At 39.5% G+C, this 22,137-nt stretch overlaps 1 protein-coding gene across 1 annotated transcript in view; it reads right to left on the reverse strand.

Moving 5' to 3' along the window:
- The window catches only part of DNAH9 (dynein axonemal heavy chain 9), a 386,382-nt gene that overhangs the window by 317,289 nt on the left and 46,956 nt on the right, over positions 1–22,137 (reverse strand). The window contains exons 11-15 of the mRNA XM_033184520.1: positions 21,932–22,000; positions 19,237–19,363; positions 15,128–15,383; positions 13,755–13,996; positions 1,656–1,791 (exon numbers count right to left, since the gene is read on the reverse strand). Coding sequence (XP_033040411.1) covers positions 1,656–1,791; positions 13,755–13,996; positions 15,128–15,383; positions 19,237–19,363; positions 21,932–22,000 — 830 coding nt within the window. The remainder of the gene's footprint in view (positions 1–1,655; positions 1,792–13,754; positions 13,997–15,127; positions 15,384–19,236; positions 19,364–21,931; positions 22,001–22,137) is intronic.

The raw sequence follows: 22,137 nt of genomic DNA on the forward strand, positions 1-22,137 counted from the left end.
ACTTCTCCTTAGACAACCAGTGTCTTTTAAATTTTATCTATAGTGCTTCAGATCAGGCAGCTGATAAATTTAGCTCCTGCCCTTTCAAAGGAGAATTTGAAGGGTCTCTATATTGTGAAGAAAATGTGTTCCTCTGTCCTCCTATTTCCACAAAGGGAAGGAAACTTTGGTAATCTTGGAGAGAGACTGCCATCTCTTTTCTCCATCCCCTGATCCCACTCTGTCCTTCCCACAGGTGGGCACATGGCACATGAGACAGCCCAGATCGGGAGAACCAGCGAGCCATTGGTCAAGGATGGAGTCATTTAGGCACCATTTCTAGTGCATTGCCTGTACCCAAGTATGGTTGGGGTGTCTTCCTAGTTTCTCTACGGAGGGCTTAGTGATGAAGCCCCCTGAACCTCCAGCATTAGAGGAGGCTTGGTCAGTTCACTAAGGTGAACACCACCAGTGCTGGTCCATAGGAGCCAGTTGTGCAGACTTGGTGCCCGTATTCCATGCCCCATTGGCTTATTGCTCCCAGGCTCCAGAAGATGATCTCCTACATTGCTAACTATGCTGGGTTTCCTGAGTCCTGTTGTTGATTTCCTTAGTTTGGAGCACCCCTGTATCCTGCAAGCAAAGACCATGCCTCACACCTCACCCATTCTACCTATCAAGACCATGGGGATGGCCATTGGGGCTACATTCAGCGTTGGGCCTTGCTTCTCTCTGGATTTTCAACCTAGGTGTCTGCAGGTAGTCTCTTTAATGGGCTGGATATCTGGACACTGGCTTTGGACTATGTATTTTACATCAGTATTTCATTTCGATCCTTGAGTTTTAAAAACTCTCATCTTACTTCCATCCTCTAGCTTCAAAATATTTACCTCTGCCTTTCCATTTTGACAAATCCTTCTATAGGCTCTTTGCTAAGCAACTCAGAATCTGCCAGAACGTGAAGGTTTAATTCCACTTTTAGTCCTGATCTCTTCTGCCCTGTCGATCTCATCATTTACTAGTCAAGGTTAGCCCTTTCTGTATCTTTCACTCTGTGTACCTTACCCCAGTTTATCCACTACAAATTCAAAGCCTTTAACTATTTTTTAAAAGCTTCAAAGAATGCCCATTCTGTTCTACACATTTCTTTTTCTTCTGAAAATTACCTCCTCCCCTGTTTCTTGTGTGACTCTTTTACTCAGAAAAAACTTCTGTTTCTTCCATTTAACCTGGTGGACACAATCTCCTTGTGTTCTCAAAAGGCTACAGAGATAAAGTACATGAAGCTTGAAGGCACAGAATGTCCCCCACCCATTGCCATAAGTCAAGCTGGGATGAAGCCTTCTGCCTTCATTACTAACAGTGCTTCCTGCTTCTTAACTTGGTCACTCCTCTTTACTGAAGCTTGATTTCGAGTGAATTCACTTTTATGCTTTTGCTATGTGCGTCACTATCTTACAGCCTGGTTTATTATCTAATTTTAAGCATCAGAAATCTTTGTCTTTGAACAATTTAGAAGTTCAGTACCTTTTCTATTTTCCTGTGCATCATTCACAAAAAGTCTACAACGTTTTGGGAAAAGTCACAGAGCACTCAGCTGCTCTTCAATATAATTCAACAAATGTTACTGTCATTATCTTTCCAATAATAACCCACATCCATAAGCCAGTAAGTACCAGTATTTTCCAGGAGATACTTGAGGGAGCACTCAATGGCAAGAAAGAATCCATTCAGCAACATATTGTCAATAGAGTTAACATATGTCTTCCAGCTATTGGAGGTTGGGTCTGCTGAAAATAGACCCAGGTTTTCCTATAAAAGGAAGAAGAAAGGATATAAACCTTGTTTAATAGCATGAAAGAACTGGTAATCAACAGTCAAAATAAAAACAACACATGGAGAAAAAAATTCTCTTGTGGAGGATTTGCTATTACATGTGTATCAAATCCACTCTGCCTAACGAGTATTACCATTGATTGAAAGGAAGGCAAAGTTAGTCCATGACGGGAATATAGGGGTCAACCTGTCCCTGAGGAAGAAGGATGGGGTTGGCCCAGCTCCTCAGAAGCAATGCTGATGGATGCAATGTGTGTGCTTCCTAAGTGCTGGTTGATATACTGTGGAGGAAGCTGCATCAGGGCAGAAGTGAGGGTAGGCAGAGGAAGGAATTCTAAGGGTAGACAGTATTAAGATTCAAGGCTTAATAAAAATTTCAGGTTCAAAGAAGCAAAGCATTTTCTGGTTAATTCTTAGAAATGAGCTGAAGTGTTTTGCAGGTGGCATTCAATACTACTGAATGATTTAGAAAATGCATACAAATAAATAAAAAGTGTTTCTCCCTCTTTCTCTCTCTCTCGCTCTCTCTCCCCCGTCCTTCCTCCCTGCCTGCTCTTTTACATGATACACTCTTGACCTATTGGCGCCCAAACATCCCATGGTAACAAGGTTTGGGTTTCAAGGAAAGGAAGCCTAAATGCTCAGCAATGCCAAGTACAGACATCCCATTTACTCTTTGTAACTTGCAGTATTAACACTTTTTACAGCAACTTTCCAGTTATCTAATATCTTCAGAGGAAGCAGAAACTAACTTGCAGAAGTAACTCTTCTAGATGACTCATATTTACCCCTTCAGGATATACTGCCATGTTATAAATCCCTCCAGATTTAAACAGTCTCATGATCCTGCTTTTAGGTAACATAACTCTACAATTTCTAAGATGCAATACCTACACCTTTCTTTCCTAAGTAGACTTAAGATGTTCTTCATGACTTAAAGTCTATCATCATGTAAATCACAACACCATGACAAGACAGAGTTGCTATCAGGTGTTAAGATGCATATGCTTGTTTGCTTCCACATTAAATCACTGCTAGTGTTTATGACGGCTTTGTATAATTGTTCTATCTTCTCTGACTCTCAAGCTATCAATATAATATCTATATCCTTCACCTTTGTTTACTGCCTCAAATCTATTGCAGTCGAAGAAACAAATGTGTTGGAATATTCTATGAAGTAGGAAGAAATAGTTCAGGTTTCTGATTTTAACCACAACAGAAGAGAGTGAGATTGTACTTGCTCTTCTTCTGCAAACAAACATAGAAATGATTATAATAAAAGAATTAATTTGTTTGGGTAACTGGATAACAGACAGAACAGGAATGTGATCTTGAGCCGCACCACCACCTGGCTTTCTACCCAAAGGCCCTTTTCAAACTATGGCATAGGTTAGTGGAGCTTAGTTACAGCATCCCTGCTGATAGGCAGAGATGACAGAATTTGGAGTTTGGTGCTGCTGTAGTGGCTGGGTCCTCTTGAGTCTGACTGAGGAATCAGCTACATATGTTTAGAGCAAGCCTCTGTAAGATCTGGTAAGAATAGTTGCAGAGGGCTCTAAGCTGAATGGAAATTATGTAGGTTGTATAGTGTTGGAAGATGTTAGGGTTCTATCAGAAATAATGAAGCAACCTTGCAGATAACCCAGGAATTCAGTTGAGACCCTGGAAACACCATAAGTTAGAACTGCTTGATCCCAGAGTAAGTCCTCTTTAGATCCTTAAAAAGTGAGCCTCAACAGGATCAAAGTGATCCATCAGTAAATTAGTGGCCCGCCAAAATAAAAATCAAACTCTTTAAAGGAAAAAAATCCGGATTCTCAAGTGGCATTCAAGTGGCCTCTAACATGTCTAGCACATAATAAAAAAATTACTAGACATATAAAGAAGCAGAAAAATGTGCCATTTAACCAGGAGAGAAAACAGTCACTAAAATCAGATTCAGAAAATAACCTGGGTAGGTCTCTGACTTCATAGTTGTCATACTAACCCTAGAAAGCCTACTCATTAAACCTATTTTATGTGAGAGAAAATTAAACTTCTGTCCCATTAAAAAAGAGAAAAGAAATAGACTCAGAAAATAACATAGATATTTAAATTAGCAGATAAGAACATCATAATTTCACAAAATTTAGTGAAAAAGAGTTTCAAGAAACTTACAAACTCCAAGCATGAAGAACACAATGAAAACCAACTTAGGAATATTATTGCTGTGCTGAAAAAATATCAAAGATTAAAAAAGAATCTAGTAAAATCTGCCTGAGATAAATAACACATTACATATAGAGAAACAAAGATTCAAATTATGACTGGCTTCTTATAAGAAACATTGGAGAGTAGGAGATAATGAAATAACTTCCAAAAGAAAAGCAAAACTATAAACACGATTGTGTACCCAGTGAAACTGTCCTTTAAAAACAAAGATGAAACAAGGACATTTTTAGATAAACAAAGACTGAGAGAATATGTCATAAGCAGACCTGAACTTGAAGAAATACTAAATAAATTTCTTCAGGCTTGAAAGAAATAATCCCAGATGGTAATTTATATCTGTAAAAGGGAATAATAAGCCTGAAGATGATGAGTATGTGGGTAAATATAAAACACTATAAATATTTTTTCTTAAATTTTATTTTATTTTATTTTATTTTATTTTTTTTTTTTTTTTGAGACGGAGTCTTGCTCTGCCACCCAGGCTGGAGTGCAGTGGCCGGCTCTCAGCTCACTGCAAGCTCCGCCTCCCGGGTTCACGCCATTCTCCTTGTCTCAGCCTCCGAGTAGCTGGGACTACAGGCGCCCGCCTCGTCGCCCGGCTAGTTTTTTGTATTTTTAGTAGAGACGGGGTTTCACCGTATTAGCCAGGATGGTCTCTATCTCCTGACCTCGTGATCCGCCCGTCTCGGCCTCCCAAAGTGCTGGGATTACAGGCTTGAGCCACCGCGCCCGGCTTTTTCTTAAATTTTAAAAGTAAAAACTATAACACTGCATTGTGGGGCTCAATATGCATATTAATAGATACCATATATTTTACTATTAATATATATTATGTGTGTGTGCATATATATAAATATCTCACACAACAGTACAAAAAATAGGTGAGAGGTTAAATTACATCACACTTTTGCAAGGTTTCTGTAGGAAAAGTCTAAGTAGATTGTGATAAGCTGAAGATACATACCGAAACCTAGAACAACCACTAGAATTGTAATGCAACAAGGTAAAGCTGATATGCCAATTGAGACATTAAAATAGAATTCTAAAAAAATATACAATTACCCAACAAGCAGGTCAGAATGGAAGAGGAGAGGAACAAAAAAGCAATGAAGCAAATAGAAAACAAAAAGGCGGGCGTGGTGGCTCAAGCCTGTAATCCCAGCACTTTGGGAGGCCGAGACGGGCGGATCACGAGGTCAGGAGATCGAGACCATCTGGCTAATACGATGAAACCCCGTCTCTACTAAAAAAAAAAAATACAAAAAAAAAAACTAGCCGGGCGAGGTGGCGGGCGCCTGTAGTCCCAGCTACTCGGGAGGCTGAGGCAGGAGAATGGTGGAAACCAGGAGGCGGAGCTTGCAGTGAGCTGAGATCTGGCCACTGCACTCCAGCCCGGCGACAGAGCGAGACTCCGCCTCAAAAAAAAAAAAAAAAAAAAAAAAAAAAAAAAAAAAAAAAAAAAAAAAAAAAAAAAAGAAAACAAAAAGCAAAATTTAGTAGAGCTAAATTCAACCATACAAATACTTACAGTAAATGCAAACAGTCTATGCATTCCAATTAATAGGCAGAGTTGTCAGACTTAGAAAAGTAAATTTGTATTATATGCCGACTATAAAGACAAGAAATTTCAATCCAAGAAACAAATAGGTTGGAGGTAAAATGATGGGAAAAGATGTAAAATACAAAATTTAAGAATAATGAATCAGAAAAGAAAGGCTATATTATTATCAGAAAAAAGTAGACTTCAAAACAAGAGGGTATTGTTAGAAGTAAAAAGGGAATTTCATAATGATAAAATGGTCAATTAATCAGGAAGTTGTAACAATTTTAAATGTGATAAAATGTTACACATTTATAATAATTATAAACGTGAAATTTATAGTTATTATAACAGAACTTAACAGAACTTCAAACACATGACAAAAAAATTTAACAGAACTAAAATTGAAATAGACAAATCCAAAATTGTAAGTGGAGATTTTAACACTCTACCTTCAATAATTGATAGAACAAATAGCCTGCAAAAGATCACAACAATGCTATCAATTGCTTTGAACGAATTCATATTTATAGAACACTGCCCCCAACAAAAGAATAATAAACATTATTGTCAAGTCTCCAAGAAACACTCAGTAAGATAGACCACATTCTGGGTCATGAAACAAGTCTCAGCAAATTCCCAAAAATTGAAAGCTTACAGGGTATCTTCTCTGAGCACAATAGAATTAAATTAGATGTCAATTTTTAAAAATATCCAGAGAAGCTCTGAATATATGGAAATTAAACAACAAACTTCAAAGTGACCATTGAGTAAAAGAAGTTATAACAAGAGCTGGGCATGGTGGCTCACATCTGTAATCCCAGCACTTTGGAAGGCCAAGGCGGGTGAATCATTTGAGGCCAGGAGTTCAAGACCAGCCTGGCCAACAGGGCAAAACCTCATCTCTACTGAAAATACAAAAATTGGCTGGGCATGGTGGCACATCCTTGTAATCCCAGCTATTTGGGAGTCTGAGGCACAAGAATCACTTGAACCTGGGAGACAGAGTTTGCAGTGAGCTGAGACAGCACCACCGCACTCCAGCCTAGGGGACAGAGCAAGACTCTGTCTCCAAAAAAAAAAAAAAAAAAAAAAAAGAAAGAAAAAAGAAACATTTAAAACCGAATAATAATACAAATGAGGTAGATCAAATTTGTGGAATGGAATTAAAGCACTCCTAAAAGGGTAACCAGTATCATCAGATGCTCATATGTGAAAGAAAGGCTTAAAATCAAGACCCTAAGTTTACGCCTTAAGGGGCTAAAAACAGAGAAGCAACTAGCCCTAAAACAACTTGAATGAAATAATAAAAAACAGAAATTAAAAAATTAGAAAGTAAACGAATAGAGAAAATTAGCAAAGTCAAAATTTGGTTCTTTGAAAAGATTTATAAAAGAAAAAGAAAAAAACTCTAGCAAAACTGACCAAGAAAAACAAGTAACAAATTGCCAATATTAGGAATGAAAAACGATGCAGCACTACAGCTCCCACAGACACATAATGTTGGGGTGATCAGACCAAACACCAGGTCATGGTGCCTACGAAGTCCAGTGGAGTCAAAGGAATGAGACAAGACAAGTTAAGAGTACAAAGCGTGGGTCCAAGGGGCCAACGTCAGTTTGGAATCTGCGAAGGCCCCGAGCTCTGGGAGCCCACACTATTTATTGGTAATCAAACAAAGCAGCAGGTGGTGAGGACGTGTGGATGTTGGGGTGGACAGGTGAGGACGTGAGGATAGAAAGGTAGTGGTGCATCAAGTGTAGCTGTGACGATTTAGCATATGCTCCACTACTTGAGATAAGGGAGAACAGGTTCTTCTAATTCAAGACACAATCAATTTATGATCTTGGGAGAGCAGGGAGCAAGGGGCCAGTGAGTCTGGACACATTCCAGAGGCTACAAGGGGTTTTATGCCCTGAGCCCTGGGTTCTCTCCAAGCCACAAGGGGTTTTACACCTGAGCTTAGATTGTAGTGTGGCAGGGCAGCCTTCCACCCTTTGGCACAGAGCTTGATGTTCCATAGGCCACAAGGGGTTTTAGACCCTGGAACCAGGACACATTCCAAGACTCTTTTACAGACAAGCAAGCCCTGCCTCAGCTCTTCTGCCAACACATAATGATAACAAAAAATAATTATGAACAATTTTTTTTTTTGCCAGTAAGCTTTATAACTTAGATAAAATGAAAACGTTTGTTGAAAAAAACAACTTGCAAAAACTAATAAAGGTATGAGGCAAAAAATCTAAATAGTCTTTCATCTACCAAAGAAATAATTATTAAACACTTTCCCCAAAAGAAACATCCATGTCCAGAAGTATTCCCCGGTGACTTCGATCACACATTTAAGGTTGAGTTAAGACCAACCTTCCACAAACTTTTCCAGAAAATAAAAGAGGAAATGCTTCCCAACTCATTTTATAAGGTTAGCATAATCTTAACACAAAACAAAAACATCAAAAGAAAATAAAAGTGGAAGATAAATGTCATTCTTAAACACATGAACAAAAATCTTTTAAAATTATCAAATCAAATTCTATAATACATAAAAAGATTAATATGACATGACCGAGTGCATTTATTTCAGAAATGCAAAGTTGGGGTCAACACTAGAAAAAAAAAAAAAAAACAATGTGCCCATTAACAGAAAAAAGGAGCAAAAATTATATAACCACCTCAGGAGATGCAGAGAAATCATGTGATAAAATTCAACGTGTAATCATGATGAAACTCTTTTAGACAAGTGGGAATAAAAGGGGTCTTCCTGTGTCTGATAAGGAACATCCACAAAACCCTACAGCTAAAATTTTAATGGTGAATTACCAAATGTGTCTCCACATAATTGCAAATGAGGCGAGCATTTCTACTCTCACCACTTCAACGTTATACTGAAGGTTCTAGCCAGAGCAATAAGGCCAAACAGAAAAACAAAGACAAAAAATTGGAAATAAAGAGGTAATACTGTCTCTATTTGCAAATGACTTATTTATATAGATCATCATCCTAAATTTACAAGGCAATTACTACATCTAATAATTTTAGGAAGATCACAGAATATAATATCAAAACGTAAAACTCAATGACACTTTTATACACTACCTGATAGTAATTGGAAAATAAAATTAATAAAACAATTCCATTTATTGTAGAACTGCAAACACAAAAAACTTAGTGCTAGATTTAATGGAAAATATGTGAGACTTCTACACTAAAAACTACAAAGCATTGCAGAGAAAAATTAGAGACTTAACTAAGTGAAGAGATATGCTGTGTTCATGAATTGCTATATTCAATATTGTTAAAAGTCTTCATTCTCCTCAAATTAATGTACAGATTTAATGTAATCTCAATCAAAATCACATCTAGCTTTTATCCCCCTAGAAACTGGCAGGCTGAATCTAAAATTTATGTGAATATGTAAAGAATTTATACTAGTCAAAATGATGTTGAAAAGGAAAAACTAAGTTGCAGGACATATAGTACCTGATTTCAGACTTATTAAATATCGATTTTCTCTTGATCAATAATCAAGAACAAGTGGCATTGGTATTTTCTAACATATATTTTATATTAATATTTTATACAATTAATCAATTTTCAACAAAGATGCCAAAAAATTCAAAAGGGAAAGTTATTTTTAACGGTATGGGAGCAAGCAGATGTTAATATGGAAAATAATGAGTTCAACTCCTACAACCTCCTAAACAAAAATTAATTCAAGACAGGTGATACTCCTGAATAAAAAAGTGAAAACTGTAAAGCTTCTGAAAGAAAAAGCAAAAGAACGTCTTTGCAATCTTTGGGATTGTTAGTTTCCTTAGGACTCAAAAGTACTAACCACAAGAGGAAAAAAGGGAAATCGCATTTAAATCACATGAAAATTTAAAACTGTTTCTCATCAAAAGATATCAATAAGAAAATAGGTAAACCACCAATTTGGAGAAGATATTCACAATACATATATCTGTTGTGTAACCAGAAGCTATAAAGGATTCCTAGAACTACAAACAATCCATTTAAAATTAGAAAAAGACTTAGACACTTTATAGAATAATTCATATAATTGGTCAATCAGCATATGAGAAAATATTCAAAAGTATAAATCTTCAGAGAAAGACAAATTAAAATTTCAGTGAGATACCAGCACACACTGACTAAAATGGTAAAAATTTAAAAGACCCACAGCACAAACCCACAATTTGGTGAAGAGGTAGAGCAACTGAACTTTATTACGTTGCCACTGGGAGTATAAATTACACAATCACTTTTGAAAACTGCTGGGCTATTACTTACAAACACTGAACATATGCCTACTGATGAACCTGCAGTTCTCAAGAGAAATGAAAAAGTATGTCCATGGAATAACTTATGTCAGACTGTACATACAAGCTTTATTTATAATAGTCAGAAACCAGAAATAACTCAAAAACCATCATTAGGGGACTGGATGAACAAATTCTGTTATATTCATACAATGGAATTCTAGCAATAAAAAGAATTAGACTCGAAATAAATGCAACAATATGGATAAATCTCAATAACACTAGGCTAAGATTTAAAAAGGGCAGACACAAAAGAGAACATGCTACGTAATTCCATTTATAGGAAAAGACAAATCTGCTCTATATTGACAAAAAGCTGATCAGGGATTGAGGCTGGCAGGAGAACGGAGATGTATTGACTGGAAAGAGGGACAGGTGAACTTTCTAGGGTGACGGCAAGTGTTCTGTATTGTGGTAGTTACCTGAGCGTATACATTTGTAAAACTCACCAAGCTCTATGTATACTTTTTGTCTGTACATTGTGCTGCATGTATATTATACTACAACTTTAATAAATGAATAATCAGCTGTACCCGAATATCCAACAGTGGGATGAGTTAGTCAAATCCTGGTGCATCCACACAATTAAACATTACACATGATATCACAGAAGAAGAATTAGTGACATAGACAGTTACTGGGTATGCTGTTTTAAAAATCAAGTTATAGCAAATCAGCAAGAAAAGAACAAACAATCCCATCAAAAAGTGGGCTAAAGATGTGAATAGACAATTCTCAAAAGACAATAAACAAATGGCCAACAAATACATGAAAAAATCCTCAGCATCACTTATGATCAGGGAAATGCAAATCAAAACCACAATGCAACACCACCTTACTCCTGCATGAATGGCCATAATCAAACAAATAAAAAAAAATAGATGTTGGTGTGGATGTGATGAAAAGGGAACACTTTTACACTGCTGATGGGAATGTAAACTAGCACAACCACTATGAAAAACAGTGTGGAGATTCATGAAAGAACTAAAAGTAGAACTACCATTTGACCCAGCAATCCCACTACTGGGTATCTACCCAAAGGAAAAGAAGTCATTATATGAAAGAGATGGCACAGGCACGTTTATAGCATTACAATTTGCAATTGCAAAAATATGGAACCAGCCCAAATGCCCATCAATCAATGAGTGGATAAAGAAATTGTGATATATACGTTTCCCCCGAGTCCCCAAAGTCCATTGAATCATTCTTATGCCTTTGCCTCCTCATAGTTTAGCTCCCACTTATGAGTGAGAACATACAAGGTTTGGTTTTCCATTCTTGAGTTACTTCACTTAGAATAATAGTCTCCAATTCCATCGAGGTTGCTGCAAATGCTATTATTTCATTCCTTTTCATGACTGAGTAGCATTCCATAGTGCACGTGTGTGTGTGTGTGTGTGTGGTGTGTGTATATATGTTAAATAACGTTTGATAATTTAAATATTTTTAGACAAAAACCACTGAACAGAAGCTCCACGAACAGAAGAAATTATTGTATTTCTCTTCTCAATTTTTATCTTCTATCTATCTATCTATCTATCTATCTATCTATCTATACGCATGCACACACCATGGAATGCTACTCAGCCATGAAAAGGAATGAAATAATGGCATTTGCAGCAACCTGGATGGAATTGGAGACCATTATTCTAAGTGAAGTAACTCAGGAATGGAAAACCAAACATTGTATGTTCTCACTCAAAAGTGGGAGTGAGAACTGCCTATGAGGAGGCAAAGGCATAAGTCCATACAATGGACTGTGGGGACTCAGGGGAAAGGGTGGGAGGGGGTGAGGGTGAAGACTACACACTGGGTACAGTGTACACTGCTTGGGTGATGGGTGCCTATGTACCAATTAGCAGAAAAAGATAAAAATTTCTTCTGTTCGTGGAGTTTCTGTTCAGTGGTTTTTGTCTAAAAATATTTAAATTATCAAAAGGCAAACATTATTTAAGGCCTAATTACTAAGCTTTGTATTTGACCTCAGGGACGTTTATGACTACCCTGGAGGTTGTGTAATATATCGGATAAATGCAGAGCTGCAGTCAGACAGTTCTGCCTCCTGTTAGCTGGGCAGCTATAGACAATTAATTTAACCTCTTTGTGCCTTCGCTTTCTCATCAATAAAATAATAATGAAAGTATCTGATTTTCATGAGAATTAAATGAAATGGACAGTGCTCAGGACAGTGCCTGGCACTGTGCGGTAGTGTATGGTAGATACTAGATAAATATCGACTACTATTATTGTGTTATAATAAGAATTATTATTAAAGTGTCTGAAATTTTAGAGACTTTTGTGGTATTTCGGCTTGTGGCCATTTTTGGTTATTTTCTGGTTGACCCCTGGATAATTAAAATGTTACAATATGTGTTTTTTCTCTAGGTCACTGTGCTTGTCTCACTGATTTGGCAATTTAATTGTCTACGTTTTTTCCTCACTCTGACTTTCAAGAGCATGGATTTGAGCATTTGTCATCATATAGATAGGTGATAGATCAATAATAGATAGATACATAAATGATAGATGGATGATAGATACATTTTAAACTTTTTTTTTTTTTTTTTTTTTGAGATGGAGTCTCGTTCGTCACCCAGGCTGGAGTGCAGTCGCTTGATCTCGGCTCACTGCAAGCTCCGCCTCCCGGGGTTCACGCCATTCTCCTGCCTCAGCCTCCCGAGTAGCTGGGACTACAGGCGCCCGCCATCGCACCCGGCTAATTTTTTGTATTTTTGGTAAAGACAGGGTTTCACCATGTTAGCCAGGATGGTCTCCATCTCCTGACCTCGTGATCCGCCTGCCTAGGCCCCCCAAAGTGCTGGGATTACAGGTATGAGCCACCACGCCCGGCCAGATTTGAGACTTTTAAAATCTTAAGTAGTTTCTTGTTTTTGCCTGATGATTTTCTTCTACTTCAAAGAGGGGACTATATCTTACATTTTCTTGGTATTCGATATAGTGCCCAGGACAGCTATGGAAATATAGTTGATGGACGGATGGGTGGATGAATGAACAGTCAGATGAAAGAAAGATGAATGAAAAGTGGATGCCTGGGTTCTACAACAGCTACTGATTTACTGGATGTGGAGACAGAAGGGGTTAAAAATTTCATCAAATTGAGGGACTCTTTATCTCTCAAAGACAAAATTGGGGTAATTATCTTCTCTTAATTCTAGCAATCATTAGTGCTTAAGGCTCAACATTTTTATTGTGCTTCAAACCACAGATAATCCACAGACAACAGCTGTGATTCACTTGTGACTTTCCACAGAAGTCAACTTGTCAGACACTGCCCTGTGGCTACTTGTGTAAGGCTGGAGCTGGTGGCCATATTATAATCCTTTCTCATTGTTCACAAAGCAGCTTTGGTCTTTGATGATGGGACATCAAGTTTCTGTGACCACTAATGCAGGGCAGAGCTTTACTGCCTGAAGTGCAGCACTCTGCATTTTTTCCTCTTATCACACACAGTTAGGGACACCGTGGTAGCCTTTCGTTTCTTTAGGTTCTACGGAGCTGGGTTATAAGGATGATGCTGGAGGACCACACTAGGTTGTGTGGGCAAGCTGGGATGGGGGTGGTTAGTCTCTTCCCTTAGGGGCAGGTGTGAGACCGAAGTTATGTGACTATTAAGTGTTGCCATCGTGAAGATAGTAATCATTTCAACACATCGATACCAAAATGCAACTTTTCATTTGCCTATCTATTAGCTTTAGTCTTTTGCTATCAGCTTAAACTTCTATCCTTGACTTCAGAAGACACTGCATTTATTGATTGTCCTCATTTTCCAAATCACCTACTGCACACAAACACTTTTTGATGCTTTCCCTAAACTTACCGTATGTGCGCCTGAGTGGCTGGGTTATTACCTGAACAAGGGCGTGGATCTTAAGGCCAGATTCCTTGATGAGATTGTAATATTTTTCCATTCGATCATGCTGATCATCCAGAGAAAGAAGGGATTCTCTTTTTCCATCTTTTCTCTTAAATATTGGAGCCACCCATGTTTTCATGATGTTTTGGATCTCTTCCACATTGTCTTTAGTTTTCTGAATTCTTTGTTCAAGATCATGAATACTACTGGTGATTTGAGTGACATAATCACAAATGCCTGCTGCTCAAAAGAAATAGAATTAATTGAAACAGCCTGCAGTGGCACAGCTAAAGGGCTAGTTGCTATGAAATGTAGGGATTTAATACTTGCGAGTGTTATAAGACTTTTCTATACAGGTAACTTCATTATCATCAGAATACTCTCCCCCCTAGTTGTATTAAAAAGACAACCTTTACCATGATGCTGATTATGGAGGAAGAGAAAGGGGTAATGCTTACTTACCAAGCACACAAAAGTTGGCACAGCTGCTAGGGAATTCAATTTTATATCCAAATACCAGTGAGACTTGATGACCTTATTTGGGTTAATCTTTCTTTTCATGTTTTAAGCACTTATATCATGTTAAATTTTGAAAATGTCTTTTCCTCTTGCACATGAACTAAAGTTCCAACTTGTTTAATATGGCATTCTAAGATTTTCATGAATCAACTGTAATCCTTTTTTTTTTTTCCAAACTTTAACCCTTCTGAGGACCCTAATTCGAATTAATCTCCCTCCCCTGTGATTCCCTCCTGTGATTCTGTCCTGTGAATCCCTCTCCTGTGATTGGTCACACTTTATGATGGCTTTTCATGAAAGTCATCATATGGCTCCGTATAACTTAGGTTGTATATCTGTCTGTTGTCCCCACTAAATGTGAGCTTTTTGAGGGTAGAGACCCTGTCCCATACACCTCAAATCTCTCTAGTTTGTCACACAGTATCCTGCACGTACTAATCAGCCAATGAAAGCATACTGAATTGAGAGATACCAGAGAAGTCAATGCATACTGCTTTAAGATGTTTACAATCTAGTTAAGAAAATTAAATAACAAAGATAATATAGTAAGAGCTCTCACTCGTGGAGCACCCAATATATGCTGGAGACTGTAGGAGATCTTATGCAACCTCTGAGCCTCCCAACATGCACGGCAGCAAGGTTTTCTAAATTTACCAACTATATCCACAGAGAAGAAAGAAAAGGAATACCAACTCTTTTTGCCTTCTCTGCTTGGATATGTGTCAAAGGAGAAGACAGACTTATGTTTCAAACCCAAATAAGATTGCCAGGGAATAACTGGAGGTTCTACGAACTTTATTAGATCCTCGAATCTCCATGTTTTTGTCAGACTTCAGATGGTTCCGTTACCTTCTGTTTTCCAGTTCAAAGTCTCCTCTGCTGCTCTGAGGCAGAGATCAATATTTTGCAGCTCTTCCTCCACTAATGGAAATTCTACCTCCAGCAGAGTTTTCATAACCTTATTGTACCAATTTGCCATCAACTCCAAATTAGCCACAAGCTGCCGATAGAAATCCCTGGAGGAGAATATGGCTGCTGCTGTCTCAGGGATGTGTGTCATCTCTCTGGCTTCAAGATAGTTCATTTCTTTCAACACTGAAAGCAGCTGGAGAAAAGAAGCAACACAAGTATCTGTCGTTCAGTGACAATGAATAATCTGCAGCATTGGTCAAGGACTGGACAATCCCAGGAGGCCCAAAGATCTTCTGGGTCTCTTCTTAAGTTCTGCTCCTATCAGTTTCTTAAATCTAGTCTCAGAAAAGGAAAATCAAGTATCAGGTAGAAGGAAGATGTCTCTGACAGAAACAAGGCTCCTAAATCTGTAGATCATAAAGAAGAGGAAAACCTGAGAACAGAGGCAAGAGCGATAGCAGGGGAGGGCTCTGCCTTCTGTGCTTTGGGCAATGTGGCTGCGGAAATGATGGGCTTATGCTGGCCCAGCCAGTTCCTGATCAAGGGTGGTGGTGAATCATCTGGCCTGGGCTACCAACATTCATGAGAAGCCTCAAGTTCAGACTTCTGGCATTCTCTCCAAATGAAACAGTCATAGTGAGACGCTGGCAGGATTGAGAGGAGGTGCCCATAATAAAACTTTAGTTATTCAATGTAATCATTTGGAATACCCCACAACTTCCGTAACCCTCTGCTGGCATTTCCTTGTGTCTTAACATGCTAGGGGTTCAGGAAATGGAACTCATCCAGGCTGCTCCGAACTTCTGTGGGGTCCCAAATTTAGCAGCAACTGAAGAAGTGAGAAACCAAGCAGAAAGAGTCCAATGAAAGAACAGCATTTCCAGGCACCCTCTTCTTCATCCTTCCCTATTTATTGATGTTCCTATCTGAACCCATGAGGACTGATGGGCATAGGTACAGGTGATGAAACAGATGGCCCCAGGTTCTCCCTATCTCCCCCTCATATAAAGACACCTGGCTCCTAGCTCTCCTTCCAGTGCTCTGGGCCAATTCTTTATTGTGAGAGGGCAAACCCTAGTCAGCATTCAGACAAATGCTAACCACTTTTTGGGGAAATAGACTCAGTCTTCTAGTTTTCTTGGAAGTAAGCTCAAGACAGATACTAAAAATTTAACTGTAAAAAGTGAAAAGAAAATAATTAAAAGAAAAGATCTGGGGCTATTAACATAATAGGAAAGTAGAGAAAGTCATTACAAACATAAAACCACAAAATAAAACATAAAAATTTTTGGTCATAAAATATCAACATAAAATGGCCAACATATTTGGCCATTTAAACTGGCAAAATTTTTGGAGCAGATTTTTTAGTATCTGTCACATATTTCCTGAGTATCCTAACAAATTCACAGGAAGAGAGGGCACTTCCGCTAGCAAATGGGCAAAGGACATGAACAGGCAATTCAAAGAAGAATAAATATACATGAGTAATGAACACATGATAAAAATTCAAATTTACTAGTAATTAAATAAACACAAATTGAACAACATTGAGGTTTTTTTTTTTTCGTTCAACAGTCTGGAAACTATTTGAAGAAATGAACAATATCTTGTTGGCAGGAAAATGACTGAGTTCCATCTTTCTAAAGAACAAGTTGATAGTATGCATGAAAAGTCTCAAAATGGGAATGCCCTTTAGCCCAGAAATTGCATTTCTGGACTTTTATCCTAGAGAAATAATCAAGAATGCATACAATAAAAACTAGGGATATTTGTTGTAGCATTATTTATACCATGCTTTATCCAATTAAGATGTCACCAGTTGTAAGATTCACTATTATTTTATATGCAACAAAAGAAAAAAGAAAAACATGCAGTCTATTAAACTACAAACATGCCAATTTCAGAGATATAATTATGTAAAAAGAGGCCTCCTAGAATCCATGAAATACAGACTGATGAAACGGTAAAATATGTAAATGTCCAACAATAAGACATTTAAAATAATTTAAATGATTTACATAAATTTGAAAAAATTAACCTATACGATTCTTTTTTTTTTTTTTGAGACGGAATCTCGCTCTGTCACCCAGGCTGGAGTGCAGTGACCGGATCTCGGCTCACTGCAAGCTCCACCTCCCGGGTTTATGCCATTCTCCTGCCTCAGCCTCCCGAGTAGCTGGGACTACAGGCGCCCGCCACCTCGCCTGGCTAGTTGTTCTGTATTTTTTAGTAGAGACGGGGTTTCACCGGTTAGCCAGGATGGTCTTGATCTCCTGACCTCGTGATCCGCCCGTCTCGGCCTCCCAAAGTGCTGGGATTACAGGCTTGAGCCACCGCGCCTGGCCGGCTAACCTATACGATTCTTATCTTGTCCCCAGAGGGGCAAATTTCTGATCATGTCCCTCTAGACTGAGAAGTGTGTCACTGTTCATTCTTAATAGCCCGGCTTTGGCCACATTGCTTGAAGTTGTATGTCAAGGGGTGACTGTGTTCTTCTTTGACTTGTTAAGCTTGTAGCTGTCCTCTATCAACTCACATTATAGTTTAGGTATTAATATTTATTCTTCCCCCACCTTTATCCTCTTGTTTCCCTCCTTTCCCTTCTATGGCCTGCAAACATCTATGAAGTGCGCCCTATGTGTTACACATTAAGGCAGATAAGGTCCTTGTCCTTGGAGTACATAGAGGCTGGTCCATCTTCAATGCAGGACTAAGTATGGTTATATACCAAGGACTTAATTATGATTTAGTAATGTATCTTATACCAAGGATTTATCTCAAGGGCTTAATTACTGTATTATAACATGGAGACTGTGGGCCTACTTGGTAATCCAGATATTCATCTCTTTGGGCATTTAATATTCAATATTGCTCACAGTGAATGCCAATGAAATTGATCCAAGGGGTTCAGTAAGTTAAACAGACTCATGTCTTGCCAAAGTGAAGAAATGAATCTTCTATATTCCTTGTTGACTTTGATTGCAGAGGAGGAAGCGATGTTCCACTTAAATTGCAATTTTCTTGAAAGATGCCAATATGCTATCAGCTTGGTTTTCAGCTCAATCTATAGTGCATTTCTGGAGCACATGCCATCAAGGCAGATGTAGGTGACTGCTTTTAGCTTAGTGTGACCAATACCGTTTTTTTCAACCTGAGTAATATTATTTTTGATACAAACTAACCTTTAGTTATCATTTTTCTCCAGCATTAAACTTTCTGTGGCTGATGTGGTCCCCACTGATCATCTAAAACAGTTTCTCAACCTCAGCACTATTGACATTTTTGGACTGTTGTGGTACACTTTCCTGTGCATTGCAGGATGTTTAGCAGCGTCCCTGGTATCAATCCACTAAATGCCATTGGCAATTCCACCTAGTTTGACAAGCAAAAATGTTTCCAGGAGGACAAAATCACCACCAGTTGAGAACCACTAATCTAGAGTCTTATTTCCAAAGCCACTCCTCTGGGATTTACCATATGCCATCTAGTGAAGATACAATTTTGCATGTTAAGGTTGTGACCCCCAACTAGACCGTGGGTTCCTTGAGGGCAGGAGCCAAGTCTTATATGCCCTTGGTTGGCCCTCCGGCATCTAGTCAATGGCCTTCAGGCATGGTAAATATTCAAGGTAGGCTCAGTGGGCTATGTTTGTTACTACATGATTGGTGATCTTTTGTAGTGTTTCCTGTTGTGCAAAATCAAAGCAAATATATTGAGCAACCCTAGTGAAAAATGTGAACATGGGCCACTTAATAAAACACTACGCCACAGGATTCATCCCAGAAAAGAAATCCAGGGTACAAAGTATTTTGAGCATCTTTTGCACGGTCTTATAAAAAGTCTTTATGCTGGGAGGCTGAGGCAGGAGAATCACTCGAACCCAGGAGGCGGGGTTGTAGTGAGCTGAGATGGTGCCACTGCACTCCAGCCTGGGCGACAAGAGTGAAATTCCGTCTCAAAAAAAAAAGTCTTTATGCCTTTGAAATCAGCAGAATTCAAAGAAACTCTTCAGAAACCCAAAAGAGAGCTACTGTCAGCCGACTAACCTGTGGGTTAAAGTTGACAGTGATCTCCTTCGTCTCTGGGTCACGTTTCAGAAGTGGTTGGGAAAGATTGTACTGTGACTTCTCTGATACTGTCCGGCACCAGTCCTCATAAAGTCTTGTCTCATACCTGCGAGGGTCAGAGACAACAGCCACCTCATAAGCCCCCTCCCAGCTCCCCAGTGCCTGGTCATAATCTGTGTTTAACATGAATTGAAGATACTACTAGTCATTGACCCAGCCAGACTGGGTCAGCTTCTGCAAGTAACCACAAATTTCTTTCTTTCTTTCTTTCTTTCTCTTTCTTCCTTTCTTTCTTTCTTTCCTTCCTTCCTTCCTTCTTTCCTTCCTTTTCTTCCTTCCTTTCTTTCTCTCTCTCTCTCCCCTCCCCCTCTCTCTCTTCCTTCTTTCTTTCTCTCTCCCTCTCTCCTTTCCTCCCTCCTTCCCTTTCTCTTTCTCCCTTTCTCTCTTTCTTTCTTTTCGAGATAGAGTTTCACCCTTGCCGCCCAGGCTAGAGTGCAATGGTGTAATCTTGGCTCACTGCAACCTCTGCCTCCCAGGTTCAAGCGATTCTCCTGCCTCAGCCCCCCGAGTAGCTGGGATTACAGGCATGTGCCAACACGCCCGGCTAATTTTGTATTTTTAATAGAAATGGGGTTTCTCCATGTTGTTCAGGCTGGTTTTGAACTCCTGACCTCAGGTGATCCGCCTGTCTCGGCCTCCCAAAGTGCTGGGATTACACGCTTGAGCCACCGTGCCCGGCCGTAACCACAGATTTCTAAAGGTAGCATCGCTTAAATCACAGAAGAGAAGGAAGACGCCATGAGATCTTTTGGGGGGATAAGGAAGTTGTGATTAGTCTCAGTAAATGTTGGAAGAAGTTACTGGGGAAGATTTGCTCTCACACTAATCTTTATGTAGCTCATGGACGTTCATCATTTAGTAATTACACACTGACAGCACCTACCATGTGCTGGGCTTGGGGGATAAAAATGATGGATGAGTACCTGACAGTAAAGGCAGTTAATGGTGGGGATCGCAGGCAAGCAGATCACCCTGACACAGTGTAGCAAGTGCAATCCTAAAGAAATGTACAGCTGTAATCCCAGCACTTTGGGAGGCCGAGGCAGGCGGATCACCTGAGGTCAGGAGTTCGAGACCAGCCTGACCAACATGGAGAAACCCTATCTCTACTCAAAAAAAAAAATTAGCCGGGCATGGTGGCTCATGCCTGTAACGTCAGCTACTTGGGAGGCTGAGGCAGGAGAATCACTGGAACTTGGGAGGCAGGTTGTAGTGAGCTGAGATCATGCCATTGCACTCCAGCCTGGGCAACAAGAGCGAAACTCCATCGAAAGAAAGAAAGAGAGAGAGAGAGAGAAAGAGAGGAAGGAAAAGAAAGAAGGAAGGAAGGGAAAGGAAGGAAGGAAGGGAAAGGAAGGAAGGAGAAAGAGAGAGAGAGAAAGAAAAGAAAGAAAGAAAAAGAAAGGAAAGAAAGAAAGAAAGAAAGAGAGAAAGAAAGAAATGTACAGGAAATCAGACACCTAATGGCAGTGGTGGAGGTTGGGGATGATAAGGAGAATGTCAGGGAAAGTTTCATAGGAGAGGTGATGAAGGGATGCTTGCCTGAGTCTCAGAGGATAGCCAGAGGTTGGGTGGCAAAGGGAGAGTGAGCATTCCTGGCATGGCCAAAGGGTAGAGGTGAGAAACAGCATGCTTGAAACTGTGTGCTTGAAACAAGGATTACAGAGCATGGCAGAGGCTGGAGGTGGTGGTGAGGAGGCCAGGACCACCTCAGGGAAGACTCTTCACGTCATGTTAAGGAGGCTGTGAGAACCACTGCAAGGCCTCCCAGCTGGTGGTGGCTGTGGTGACATTATTGGATTTGGTAACAATGTGGGTACTCAGGGGGACAGATCTGGAGGCAGCAATGACTGTTAGGAAGCCACTGCAGCAGTTCGGCCTGGAGAAGTTCCAGTCTCTTGTGAAGACGCTGCTGTTGGAGACAGAGGAGTGGATGGACTTGAAGAAAGATTATTTTGGAGGTAAAAGGGGTGGAATGTGTGTTACTTGGCAGGTAGAGGTGCTGTTAATTAATCTGTCTGGAACAATGCCAAGTATAGTCACAATCATAATCGCAAGGGCCACCATTCTTCCCTCCTGAACCGGGAGAAAGAACAAATGGCAGAAGAAGGCAAAATAGTGGCCGTTTCTAGACCCTGAGCCCCCGAAAGACTTATTCAGCTTTAAAGCAGGAACAACTTTGAAGTCATCTAAAATTTTCACTCTTACGCTTTCTCCATAAAACGATGCAGGAAGGACTTTTTAAAACTTATTGTCTCTTTGCGCAGCAGGCACTGTTGCTTCTGCTGAGTAAGCAGCTGTTGCAGTTTTCCGTGACTCCCATCTTGGAGTTCCGTGAGTAGCACCCCACTCCTAGCTGTAGTTCACACTCCCAGCAAAATTGCACTGGAAAAGTATTTATTTCCAGAATAGAGCTGAATTCCCCAGAGACCCTAGGTGTGTGCAACCCGGAAATACAGTACTCACAAATATCACTGTTATAACATAAAACATAGAGTGATACTTCAGAGCCATGAGTTTATGCAGATGAGGAATCTGCATAAACTCAGAGCTGCAGAAGACAGCGTGGAGGTTGTGCAATTTGCAGACCCACACAATCCCAGAAGTTGCTTACTTTTCTAGCAGTGAGAGCGTATCTTCATATTTTTGTTTCATTCGCTTTCCTTCTGCAGATTCCATGCAACTACTCGTACAAAAGAGAAAAAGTGACACAGAATTAGAAGAAGTTAAAATAATTATTCGAGGAACAAACTGCAGTCTCCAAAGAACAGCGTGAACAGCTCCTTGGCTGGTTTCCAAACAGCCCTGAAAGAGCCCTTC

This window comes from Trachypithecus francoisi, unplaced genomic scaffold (genome assembly GCF_009764315.1).
Source record: "Trachypithecus francoisi isolate TF-2019V2 unplaced genomic scaffold, Tfra_2.0 Lachesis_group20, whole genome shotgun sequence".
NCBI lineage: Eukaryota > Metazoa > Chordata > Mammalia > Primates > Cercopithecidae > Trachypithecus > Trachypithecus francoisi.